Raw genomic sequence first — 13086 nt, 5'->3', positions numbered from 1 at the left:
CTAGTTCCCCATTTTCATGTTAAGTCCCGCACTTCAAGTTTAGTCAAGTTCAAGTTTTCATAGCTACCAATATTCCCTCACTTAGTTTCCCTCTCTCTGTGTCTCTTTCCATCTCTCTCTGTGTGTTTGTGCGTTTGTCTGTGTAGGACAGTGGGGAATATCCTCTCACCATGTCTGGTCCGTACTGGCGCCGGTTCCGTGGTGAGTTCTGTGAGTTTGTGTCGGTGTTGGTAACCCAGTGTCAATACAATGTGATCTTTGACAGCTACCTCATGGACACACTCATCTCTCTGCTCACCGAGCTGTCCGACTCCCGTGTACGAGCCTTCAGACACACCTGCACATTGGCAGGTAACAAAAACACACACACTGGCAGGTTGCGCGCGCACACACACACACCCCTGCACTCTGGCAGATGTCACACACGCATGGCAAAGCACCTCTAAAGATGCCCAAGGGGGGGTGTGTGTGTGTGTAAAATATCAAATGGCTTTTTTGTTGACGTCTGAAGTGTGAAACTACTAATGACTCAATAATTCATGCCTTCTGGGAATGTTATAACGTCTGAAAGTTATGGGTTGGAAAGATGGGTGTCAGAAGTATTACAATGTAAATGTACTCTTTAATCTGTCTGCATATTTCAAGATGGTCATATGAGGGTGCAGTTGAGATACCCAATGGGTTGGACAATACTTTTCTCATCAATCAATCAGAAAGAAAAATATCAAATCAAATGCTTTACAATCTAAAAATTGAAAGTGGGCGGCAGAGATTTTAAGGCCATGTGGCGAAAAGTGGTACGGGAGCTGGAGATGTGGGTCTTGGCAGGTGTGATGCAGTTGACGTTTGTATGATGTCGGCATTTGTATGTGTATGTTTTGTATTGTTTATAAAATATTGTATTTAATAATATAAAAAAAGAGTGCAATAGAGCAAGGAGTTGCAGCTGTAGCAACCTCCACCAGGATGTTGAATCTGTATGACCTCCTCCTGTTGTGATCCCCATAGCAATGAAGTTGCTAAGCTCTCTGATTGGAGTAGCCCTTAGTCTGAGTGTGAGTATAGAGAACAGCCAGAGACTGGGCGAGGTGGAGAGAAACAAGACATCAGGAAGACGCAACTCACCAAGACTGGAGAGAATACACAGGAAGACCACAGAGGTGAGTGTGTGTGTGTGTCAGTGCAGGTGTGTGTATGTGTGTGTGTTATGTCACACCACATTTTACATGTAACTTCTTCAGCTGCAGGATAGAAGGGTGGAGATAGAGAACATGATGGATGCCATATTCAAAGGAGTCTTCCTGAAGAGATACCGGTAAGCATGCTATTTCCTCTACTCACCCCATTTGTGTTTTCAATCAGACCTGGATTGAAATATTGATTATATCTCTCAAATGCACTTTCGAAATAAGTATTTAGACAGTTGAAGTAGACTATTGCATGTACTGTATTACATCTACAGTAAGTTTGGACACACCTACTCATTCAAGGATTTTTCTTTATTTTTACTATTTTCTACATTGTAGAACAATAGTGAAGACATCAAAACTATAAAATAACACATGGAATCTTGTAGTAATCAAACAAGTGAGATGCCACCCTTTGCCTTGATGACAGCATTGCACACTCTTGGCATTCTAGGTGTGTCAAACTTTGACTGATACTGTACTTGTAATAAAAGTAATTGTTTATATTTTGTCTTCTGAAGGGATGTGCTCCCAGAGATCCGGTCCATGTGTATGGAAGAGCTGGCTGTATGGATGAAACTTTACAGTCCAGTGTTTCTGACTGACAGCTACCTCAAATACATGGGCTGGATGATGCATGACAAGGTAAGCAACCACCACAACAAAAACATGTAGCCTGCACAAAGAGACATTTAGTTAGGAGTCTTGGTTAATTAACTTTTAGCTTAACCATCTTTACTTGCAGAAACAAAGGCTTGTTGAAGTTTTAAGTCAGTGTATCCTTTTGTGTAATTTGTTTTCCGTTAGAACACATTATTTTGTTGTCACAATTGCAGAATCTAACCAGATGTTGCAAGGTGTTAACTTTAGAGCTCAGGGAGAGTGACATCAGCTAACTGCTTCTTGGTTTGCAGTTCTCTTCAAGTGACTGTGTTGTGCAGAGGATGCTGGGATCATGTCCTGGCTGAGGAGGACAGGGACAGAATTCCCTCTGTTACACATAAACACAATTTTAAACTGTACACCCACTCTTTCCCCCTCCCCCTAGCTACCTGACGTGCGTCTGAAGTGTGTGTTGGGGCTACAGGGTCTGTATGGAGACCCGCTCCTCCTGCCCAAACTAGACCTCTTCAACAGCCGCTTCAAGGTACAGTGTGTGTGTATATGTGTGTACAGTACATGTGTCTGCGCACGACCCAGTGTGTGTGAGTATACTGTATGTGCGTGCTTGCCTGTGTGTGTTTGTGTGGGTAGATGCATGCGTGTTAAATGGGCAATCCCCTGTTGCTACATGTATTTAACACTACCGTTCAAAGGTTTGGGGTCACTTAGACATTTCCTAGTTTTTTTAAAGAAAAGCAATGTTTTTGTCCATTTAAAATAACATAAGTGATCAGAAATACATTGTTAATGTTGTAAATTACTATTATAGTTGGAAACGGCAGATTTTCTTTATGGAATATCGACATAGGCAGACAGCGGCCCGTTATCAGCAACCATCACTCCTGTGTTCCAATGGCACGTTGTGTTAGCTAATCCAATTTGATCATTTTTAAAAGGCTAATTGATCATTAGAAAACCCTTTTGCAATTGTTAGAGGAGCTGAAAACTCTTGTTCTGATTAAAGAAGCAATAAAACTGGCCTTCTTTAGACTAGTTGAGGATCTGGAGCATCAGCATTTGTGGGTTGATTACGGGCTCAAATGGCCAGAAACAAAGACCTTTCTTCTGAAACTCGTCAGTCTATTCTTGTTCTGAGAAATGAAGGCTATTCCATGCGAGAAATTGCCAAGAAACTGAAGATCTCGTACAACGCAGTGTACTACTCCCTTCACAGTACAGCGCAAACTGGCGCTAGCCAGAATAGAAAGAGGAGTGGGAGGCCCCGGTGCACAACTGAGCAAGAGGACAAGTACATTTGAGTGTCTAGTTTGAGAAACAGGCACCTCACAAGTCCTCAACTGGCAGCTTCCATTAAATGGTACCTGCAAACCACCAGTCTCAACATCGACAATGAAGAGGCGACTCCGGGATGCTGGCCTTCTAGGCAGATTTGAAAAGAAAAAGCCATATCTCAGACTGGCCAATAAAAGATTTAAAATGGGAAAAAGAACAGACACTGGACAGAGGAACTCTGCCTAGAAGGCCAGCATCCCAGAGTCGCCTCTTCACTGTTGACGTTGAGACTGGTGTTTTGCGGGTACTATTTGCTGATAATGGGCCTCTGTACGTGTATGTAGATATTCCATTAAAAATCAGCCGTTTCTAGCTACAATAGTCATTTACAACATTATTGATGTCTACACTGTTTCTTATCAATTTGATGTTATTTTAATCGACAAAAACAAGGACATTTCTAAGTGACCCCACATTTTTGAATGGTAGTGTATGTATGTTTTTGTAGAATAATATTGAAGACATCACAACTATAAAATAACACATGGAATCATGTAGTAACCAGAAAAGTATTAAACACATTTTTCAAAGCAGCCACCCTTTGCCTTGATGACAGTTTTGCACACTCTTGGCATTCTCTCAACCAGCTTCACCTGGAATGCTTTTCCAACAGTCTTGAACGAGTTCCCACATATGCTGAGCGCTTGTTGGCTGCTTTTCTTTCACTCTGCAGTCCAATTCATCCCAAACCATCTCAATTGGGTTGAGGTTGGCTGATTGTGGAGGTCTGATGCAGCACTCCATCACTCTCCTTCTTGGTCTAATAGCCCTTACACAGCCTGGTGGTGTGTTGAGTCATTGTCCTGTTGAAAAACAAATGACACCAAGTGTAAACCAGATGGGATGGCATATCGCTGCAGAATGCTGTGGTAGCCTTGCTGGTTAAGTGTGCCTTGAATTCTAAATAAATCACCGGCAGTGTCACCAACAAAGCACCATCACACTTCCTCCTCCATGCTTCATGGTGGTAACTACACATGTGAAGATCATCCATTGACCTACTCTGCGTCTCACAAAGACACGCTGGTTGGAACCCAAAATCATCAGAACAAAGGACAGATTTCCTCCGGTCTAATGTCCTTTGCTCATGTTACTTGGCCCAAGCAAGTCTCTTCTTATTGGTATCCTTTTGTATTGGTTTCTTTTCAGAAATTCGACCATGATTGTCAGGATTTGGCCAGGGTTGTTCCGGTTTTTGGTCACTAGATGCCCCCATTGTGCTTTTTGACCTTTTGCTTTCCCTTGATCCCCATTATTATTTGCACCTGTGCCTCGTTTCCCCTGATTGTATTTAAACCCTTAGTTTCCCTCAGTTCTTTGCTCTGTGTTTGTATGTTAGCACCCAGCCCTAGTATTCTGTGTACTCTTGTTGATCCCTGTGGACGCTCTTGTGGAATTCTGTTTTTTGTTCTTGTTTATTTATTTTTGAGTATCTTTTGAGGCTTTTTATGCTTTACCTACCACCTTGTGGATTTACCTTTTTGTCTTGGAGGATTACCTTGTTCTTGTGGAATTCCTTTTGAGGTTGTGGAGTTACATGTTTTCCTGAAGGACTTCACTTTATTAAATACACCGTCTCAAGTACTGCTGTGTCTGCCTCATCTTCTGGGTTCTGCTGACTATTCGTGGCTCAGTTGGTTAAGTGACTGTTTCTCACTCCGGAGACCCGGGTTCGTAACCGGGTCCTGACAATGATAGCCTGACTCTCGCAGTCTGTTCTGAACAGTTGATGTTGATGTCTGTTACTTGAACTGTGAAGCATTTAATTATGTCTTAAAGTAATGATGGACTGTCACTTTGTCTTTGCTTATTTAAGCTGTTCCTGCTATAATATGGACTTGGTCTTTTACCAAATAGGGTTATTTTCTGTATACCAACCCTACCTTTTCACCACACAACTGATTGTCTCAAATGCATTAAGTATCTTCTCCACTATGCAATCTGGTCTCCAAGCTGGTCATGGGTGCACCTCAGCCACGATCAAGGTCCTAAATGATATCATAATTGCCATCAATAAAAGATAGCACTGTGCAGCCGTCTTCATTGACCTGGCCAAGGCTTTCGACTGTCAATCACTGCATTCTTATCGGTAGACTCAATAGCCTTGGTTTCTCTAATGACTGCCTCGCCTTGTTCACCAACTACTTCTCAGAGTTCAGTGTGTAAAATCGGAGGGCCTGTTGTCCGGACCTCTGGCAGTCTCTATGGGGGTGCCACAGGGTTAAAATCTTGGGCCGACTCTTTTTCTCTGTATATATCAATTGTGTCGCTCTTGCTGCTGGTGATTCTCTGATCCACCTATACGCAGACGACACCATTCTGTATATATTTGGCCCTTTGGACACTGTGTTAACAAACCTCCAAACGAGCTTCAATGCCATACAACACTCCTTCTGTGGCCTCCAACTGCTTTTAAATCCTAGTAAAACTAAATGCGTGCTCTTCAACCGATTTGCTGCCCGCACACGCCCGCCCGACTAGCATCACTACTACGACGGTTCTGACCTAGAATATGTGGACAACTACAAATACCTAGGTGTCTGGCTAGACTGCAAACTTTCCTTCGAGACTCATATTAAACATTTCCAATCTAATCTAGAATCGGCTTTCTATTTCGCAACAAGGCTTCCTTCACTCACGCCGCCAAACTTACCCTAGTAAAACTGACTATCGTACCGATCCTCGACTTCGGCGATGTCATCTACAAAATAGCTTCCAACACTCTACTCAGCAACTGGATGCAGTCTCACAGTACCATCCGTTTTATTACCAAAGCCCCTTATACCACCCACCACTGCAACCTGTATGCTCTAGTCAGCTGGCCATCGCTACATATTCGTCGCCAGACCCACTGGCTCCAAGTCATCTATAAGTCTATGCTAGGTAAAGCTCCGCCTTATCTCAGCTCACTGGTCACGATAACAACACCCACCCGTAGCACGCTCTCCAACAGGTATATCTCACTGGTCATCCCCGTAGCCAACACCTCCTTTGGCCGCATTTCCTTCCACTTCTCTACTGCCAGTGACTGGAACGAATTTCAAAATTGCTGAAGCTGGAGACTCATATTTCCCTCACTAACTTTAAACATCAGCTAACCGATCACTGCAGCTATACATAGCCCATCTGTAAATAACCCACCCAATTTACCTACCTCATCCCAATATTGTTTTTATTTACTTTCCTTCTCTTTGGCACATCAGTATTTCTACTTGCACATCATCTTCTCATCTATCACTCCAGTGTTAATTTGCTAAATTGTAATTACTTCGCTACTATGGCCTATTTATTGCCTTACCACCTCATGCCATTTGCAAACACTGTATATAGTCTCTTTTTTTTCATTTTTTTTCTATTGTGTTCTTGACTGTACGCTTGTTTATTCCATGTGTAACTCTGTGTTTGTGTCGCACTGCTTTTCTTTATCTTGGCCAGGTCACTGTTGTAAATGAGAACATATTCTCAACTAGCTTACCTGGTTAAATAAAGGTGAAAAAATAATATAAATATATGGCCTATTTGGGGCCTCCCGGGTGGCGCAGTGGTCTAAGGCACTCCTGCACAGTGCTAGCTGTGCCACCAGAGACTCTGGGTTTGAGCCCAGGCTCTGTCGCAGCCGGCCGCGACCGGGAGACCCATATGGCGGCGCACAATTGGCCTAGTGTCGTCCGGGTTAGTGAGGGTTCGGCCGACAGGGATATCCTTGTCTCATCGTGCACTAGCGGCGACTCTGGCGGGCCGAGCGCTGTGCGCGCTGACCAGGTCGCTAGGTGTACGGTGTTTCCTCCGACACATTAGTGCGGCTGGCTTCCGGGTTGGATGCGCTCTGTGTTAAGAAGCAGTGTGGCTTGGTTGGGTTGTGTTTCGGAGGACACATGGCTCGCGACCTTCGCCTCTCCCGAGTCCGTGCAGGAGTTGTAGCGATGAGACAAGACAGTAACTACTAACATTTGGATACCATGAAATTGGGGAGAAAAAGGGGGTAAAAATATGTCCTATTTATTGCCTACTCTTCTACATTTGCACACACTGCACATAGATTTTTGTCTTGTGTTATTGACCTTACGTTTGTTGTGTAACTCTGTTGTTTTTGTCACACTGCTTTGCTTTTGTCTTGGCCAGGTCGCAGTTGTAAATGATAACTTGTTCTCAACTGGCCTACCTGGTAAATAAAGGTGAAAAGAAATGTAAAAAATAAAATTAAGCTGGTTGACAATTTCAAGAGTGTGCAAAACTGTCATCAAGGCTAAGGGTGGCGTCTTTGAAGAATCTAAAATCTAAGATATATTTTGATTTGTTTTAACACTATTTTGTATACTACATTATTTCATGTGTTATATCAGTGTTGATGTTTTCACTATTCTACGATGTAGAAAATAGTCAAAATAAAGAAAAACCCTGGAATGATTAGGTGTGTCCAAACTTTTGACTGGTACTGTGTGTGTGTCAGCTTTATTCTAAAACAGTTGTCATTTCAACTGCAGATTTCCCCTTTTAACTGTGCTATCTGCTCTCTACAGGACAGGATGATCTCTATGACTCTGGACAAGGACCACGAGGTGGCAGTTCAGACCCTGAGACTACTCATACTTATCTCCCAGTGAGTCATTGTCTCTCTTTTACACACACAAACACACAAACTACGCTTTTTATTTCTGAACGCTTTCAAATCCTCAAATGTCGAGTGAATATGAAATGTGTTGACACCACAACACAGAGACTTGGATACATATTATCACGAATGCCACTCGGTCAAAATGACTGTTCTATTCGCTGCTTGTTTGCAGCGGGTCATTTCACGGGCAATTGTCGGAGGCGCTCGCGTATTGTTACATCACCAAAAGTTTGAGGATAAAGGTGCTAATAGGACATCCATTCTAAAATACTTAATCAACTTCCCCTCCTGTCTTTGGCCATCTATCTCTCTTTTTGGCCATCGCCCCTTCTTTCCTTTTCTTTCTCTCTCCCCCCCCCCCCTTCCCCTACCTCTCAGGTCAGCTGATGAGGTTATTAATCCTGAGGACTATAAGCAGCTGTTCCAGTTGGTGTACTCCTCACATCGTCCTCTGGCAACCACTGCAGGAGAGCTGCTCTACACACGGTCAGTGCAGTGGGTTGGCCATAGACCATATACATTAGCTGGGGTATCTATAATAGTAAGAGTAAGTGAATGGGGGCCAGAGTCAATGGTGACATTTTCATCTCCACTGTTAGGCTGCTCAACTCCCCTACTCCGGCACCTGACCTCAGAGAGGGGGCGAGTGAGCAGGACACACACACACAGCTGACGACAGCCAGAGTGAGGGCTCTGCTGCACTTCTACCAGGACAGTGAGGTAAGAGAAAGTGCCTGTGTGTTGGTATGTATTCTGTTTCTACATCAGCACAGGTGGACAGTGAATGTGTGTATTCTCTTTCTAGCTCCATCAGCATGTAGTATACCTGGTAGACAGTCTGTGGGACTGTGCTGGTGCCATGCTGAAGGACTGGTCATCTCTTACCTCGTTACTGCTACAGGACCCCTCCACTCAGGATGCAGGTCAGTGTGTGTCAGGGTTTCCATTAGCCGGTAACAGCCGGCATTTGGCCGCAAAAATTATAATGAAAAGCCGCTAAAATTGTAGTTGGTCAAAATAAATCCCAGATTTGGCTTCCTATCATACACCACCATTCTCTCACTCCTTTTGCGCTGCCTGACATGCCCGCTCCTGCTGCTGAGGAAAGTGAGAGAGGAGCCTTGGCCTTGGCTACTGTTGATTGTAAAGATGGAGGCATCTTTCCTTGACGTAAAACAAACATTTGAGGAAAGAGTATGCCCAAAGATAGTATGGTTTAGAAACTCAGTGGTATGCATATAGTGAAACGCCTACAAGGGGAATGTCTGAGAAGAATGTTGGCGTTGCCAAATGCAGACTACTGTGTGCAACTCGCTATCCAGGTAGGATGTCATTTTGGAACTTTTATTTATAATTTTATTATTGTATAGCATTGTTATTGTAGGCATGTTTATTCATCTAATTCAGTTGGAATATACAAAATGGGTTTTGTTTCATTCTGTTGAGACATTTTTGTTCGAAATTACATTTGATCTGTCTTTTTTAAATGGTGTGCTCCGTATATAGTTAGGTTACAAGTAGGCCTGTTGTAGAATAAATATTATTGATCTCAGCCTATTGATGTCATTTGTTGGGTACGGTAGGCACTAGCCTTTTGTTGGTAATTGCTGCAATATAGCCTGTTCCAAACTTTTAACTAGTTCATAAGTGTTTTGTTTCATTCTGTTGAGCCATTTTCTTTGGCTAAAATAAGTTCCAACTGTAATGTTTGCCGCAATATAATAAATGCTCAGATTTTCCCTATAAACAATAGCTTGGCTTGACTTTTGATATTGTACGTTTTGGTGTGGCTATTCAGCTGTTGCTTCACTAACTTTTTCTCCATTTCGTCTGCACTATTCACCGTCATTTCCGACCTCTCGTCCCTTCGTCCAAAATCTTTGCCAGGCTTCGCTTGCCCCGCCATCCTCTTGTTTTGAATCTGAAGCACTTCCGGGGTCACGATTTTTGGGGAATACTTCATAATAAGAGTCCTGTCCTGTAATTAATCATTTCAATTTTTTGAAAATATACACACTTGTTGACATCTTATACTAGTTATTAAACAATAATTTCTTAAAGTAATTATGTGATTTATTTTAATTAGATTTTCATGCTTACATGTTTAACAATGTGTGTGTACTCCAATGACTATGTTGTGCTCCTATCATCTGTGTCAACACCCCTGTAGTTCTTTGCTTACACCCACACTCTAGGTCACATGACATCAGCATCTCATTTAGAACTGGGAAAACCAGGGATGGTGTCCAGAATGGCACCCTAATATGGAATATTAGCCAGGGAATAGTGCTGTTTTGAAAAAATGGGGTCTATTGCTCTCTCCTTGGTTAATTCAGGTTTAGCCTTCAAAGGGAGTTTTAACTTGCAGTCACGTTTAACCGAACGCACAACTGAGCGCTAAACTAGCAACGGTTTCATATTTGTTCTAAACCCCAGCTAAATTAGCCTACGCTAAGTGACAGAGCAATAGCACCAGAGGGTGTATGCAGAGTGCAAAAGCTGTCTGTCCTGTAACATGCATTTGTGTGTGTGTGTGTGTGTGTGTGTCCTCAGATCTAAGTGCTGGAGAGCAGTCTCTGGTTGTAGAGGTATTGGTGGCATCAGTACGTCAGGCAGTAGAGGGACCCCTGCTGGCGGGAAGGAGCACATGCAAGAAGGTCAGTGTGTTGAAGAGGCTGAAGTGCAATTACCATTATCACCCATTCTTCCTGACGTATGGACTCGTTTGCTAACCCACAAGGATTTAAGAACATTGGATTGGTAATAGTGTATACCATATTTATTACACCTCCAACCTAACGCTTTGAGTAAGTGCACTCTTTGGGGAGAAGATGAGGGAGTCAGACCGCAGCGTAGAACTGCCCTGTTTGAAAATGCTTCTTTCACATGATTGGATAGGTAAATGCAGGATGAAACCCTTGCTTTTAGTTGTATCTGTGATTATGTTTTTGGCCTTAAAATATGAACTCTGACCACTGTCAACTGCATTTATTTTCAGCAAACTTAACATGTGTAAATATTTGTATGAACCTAATAAGATTCAACAACTGAGACACAAACTGAACAAGTTCCACAGACCTGTGACTAACAGAAATGGAATAATATGTCCTGAACAAAGGGGGGGGGGGGGGGTCAGCCACCAGCTGCATTAAGTACTGCAGTGCATCTCCTCCTCATGGACTGTACCAGATTTGCCAGTTCTTGCTGTGAGATATTACCCCACGCTTCCACCAAGGCACCTGAAAGTTCCCAGACATTTCTGGGGGGAATGGCCCTAGCCCTCACCCTCCGATCCAACAGGTCCTAGACGTGCTCAATGAGATTGAGATCCGAGCTCTTCGCTGGCCATGGCAGAACACTGACATTCCTGTCTTGCAGGAAATCACGCACAGAACGAGCAGTATGGCTGGTGGCATTGTCATGCTGGAGGGCCATGTCAGGATGAGCCTGCAGGAAGGGAAGCACATGAGGGGGGAGGATGTCTTCCCTGTAACGCACAGCGTTGAGATTGCCTGCAATGACAACGAGCTCAGTCCGATGATGCTGAGACACACCGCCCCAGACCATGATGGACCCTCCACCTCCAAATCGATTCCGCTCCAGAGTACAGGCCTCGGTGTAATGCTCATTCCTCCAACGATAAACGCGAATCCGACCATCACCTCTGGTTAAACAAAACTGCGACTCATCTGTGAAGAGCAATTTTTGTTAGTCCTGTCTGGTCCAGCGACGGTGGGATTGCCAATATAGGCAACGTTGTTGCCTGTGAGGACCTGCCTTTTCAACAGGCCTACAAGCCCTCTGTCCAGCCTTTCTCAGCCTATTGCGGACAGTCTGAGCACTGATGGAGGGATTGTGCATTCCTGGTGTAACTCGGGCAGTTGTTGCCATCCTGTACCTGTACCGCAGGTCTGATGTTCGGATGTAACGATCCTGTGCAGGTGTTGTTACACGTGGTCTGCCACTGCGAGGATGATCAGCTGTCCGTCCTGTCTCCCTGTATGGCTGTCTTAGGTGTCTCGCAATTCATTGCCCTGGCCACATCTGCAGTCCTCATGCCTCCTTGGAGCATGCCTAAGGCACGATTACGCAGATGAGCAGGGACCCGTGGCATCTTTATTTTGGTGTTTTTCAGAGTCAGTAGAAAGGCCTCTTTAGTGTCCTACGTTTTCATAACTGTGACCATAATTGCCTACTGTCTGTAAGCTGTTAGTGTCTTAATGACCGTTCCACAGGTGCATGTACATTAATTGTTTATGGTTCAATAAGCATGGGGAAACAGTGTTTAAACCCTTTAATATGAAGACATTTTGATTTTTACAAATTATATTTGAAAGACAGGGTCCTGAAAAAGGGACGTTTCTTTTTTTTAGCTGAGTTTATATATTTTGGCATTTTTTGTTGAACAGAAATACATTTATGTAATACAACTCTTGTTTTATTGCTCTCTTACAAATCCTTTCTGGAATGATATTCAAGAATGGGTATCACTTAAATTTCAAGGATTACATGATTTTATATTGTACTGATTGCAATGGCAAATATACACTGCTCAAAAAAATAAAGGAACACTTAAACACCACAATGTAACTCCCAAGTTAATCACACTTCTGTGAAATCAAACTGTCCACTTAGGAAGCAACACTGATTGACAAATTTCACATGCTGTTGTGCAAATGGAATAGACAACAGGTGGAAATTATAGGCAATTAGCAAGACACCCCCAATAAAGGAGTGGTTCAGCAGGTGGTGACCACAGACCACTTCTCAGTTCCTATGCTTCCTGGCGGATGTTTTGGTCATTTTTGAATGCTGGTGGTGCTTTCACTCTAGTGGTAGCATGAGACGGAGTCTACAACCCACACAAGTGGCTCAGGTAGTGCAGCTCATCCATGATGGCACATCAATGTGAGCTGTGGCAAGAAGGTTTGCTGTGTCTGTCAGCGTAGTGTCTTGTGCATGGAGTCGCTACCAGGAGACAGGTCAGTACATCAGGAGACGTGGCGGAGGCCGTAGGAGGGCAACAACCCAGCAGCAGGACCGCTACCTCCACCTTTGTGCAAGGAGGAGCAGGAGGAGCACTGCCAGAGCCCTGCAAAATGACTTCCAGCAGGCCACAGATGTGCATGTGTCTGCTCAAACGGTCAGAAACACTCCATGAGGGTGTTATGAGGGCCCGACGTCCACAGGTGGGGGTTGTGCTTACAGCCCAACACCGTGTAGGACGTTTGGCATTTGCCAGAGAACACCAAGATTGGCAAATTCGCCACTGGCACCCTGTGCTCTTCACAGATGAAAGCAGGTTCACATTGAGCACATGACAGACGT

The 13086-nt window shown here is 43.8% G+C and overlaps 1 protein-coding gene across 3 annotated transcripts in view; it reads left to right on the top strand.

Moving 5' to 3' along the window:
* The window catches only part of si:ch211-269e2.1 (cohesin subunit SA-2), a 43673-nt gene that overhangs the window by 12984 nt on the left and 17603 nt on the right, over positions 1–13086 (top strand). For all 3 annotated transcript variants that reach the window (XM_064975680.1, XM_064975678.1, XM_064975679.1), the window contains exons 8-17: positions 147–351; positions 1009–1160; positions 1242–1315; positions 1709–1832; positions 2236–2334; positions 7664–7743; positions 8137–8244; positions 8358–8478; positions 8564–8681; positions 10312–10415. In XM_064975680.1, the coding sequence (XP_064831752.1) occupies positions 147–351; positions 1009–1160; positions 1242–1315; positions 1709–1832; positions 2236–2334; positions 7664–7743; positions 8137–8244; positions 8358–8478; positions 8564–8681; positions 10312–10415 (1185 nt within the window). The remainder of the gene's footprint in view (positions 1–146; positions 352–1008; positions 1161–1241; positions 1316–1708; positions 1833–2235; positions 2335–7663; positions 7744–8136; positions 8245–8357; positions 8479–8563; positions 8682–10311; positions 10416–13086) is intronic.

The sequence above is a fragment of the Oncorhynchus masou genome, chromosome 10 (genome assembly GCF_036934945.1).
Source record: "Oncorhynchus masou masou isolate Uvic2021 chromosome 10, UVic_Omas_1.1, whole genome shotgun sequence".
NCBI lineage: Eukaryota > Metazoa > Chordata > Actinopteri > Salmoniformes > Salmonidae > Oncorhynchus > Oncorhynchus masou.
Note: the sequence above shows the minus strand (reverse complement) of the source record. Positions and strands in the feature narration are given on the sequence as shown.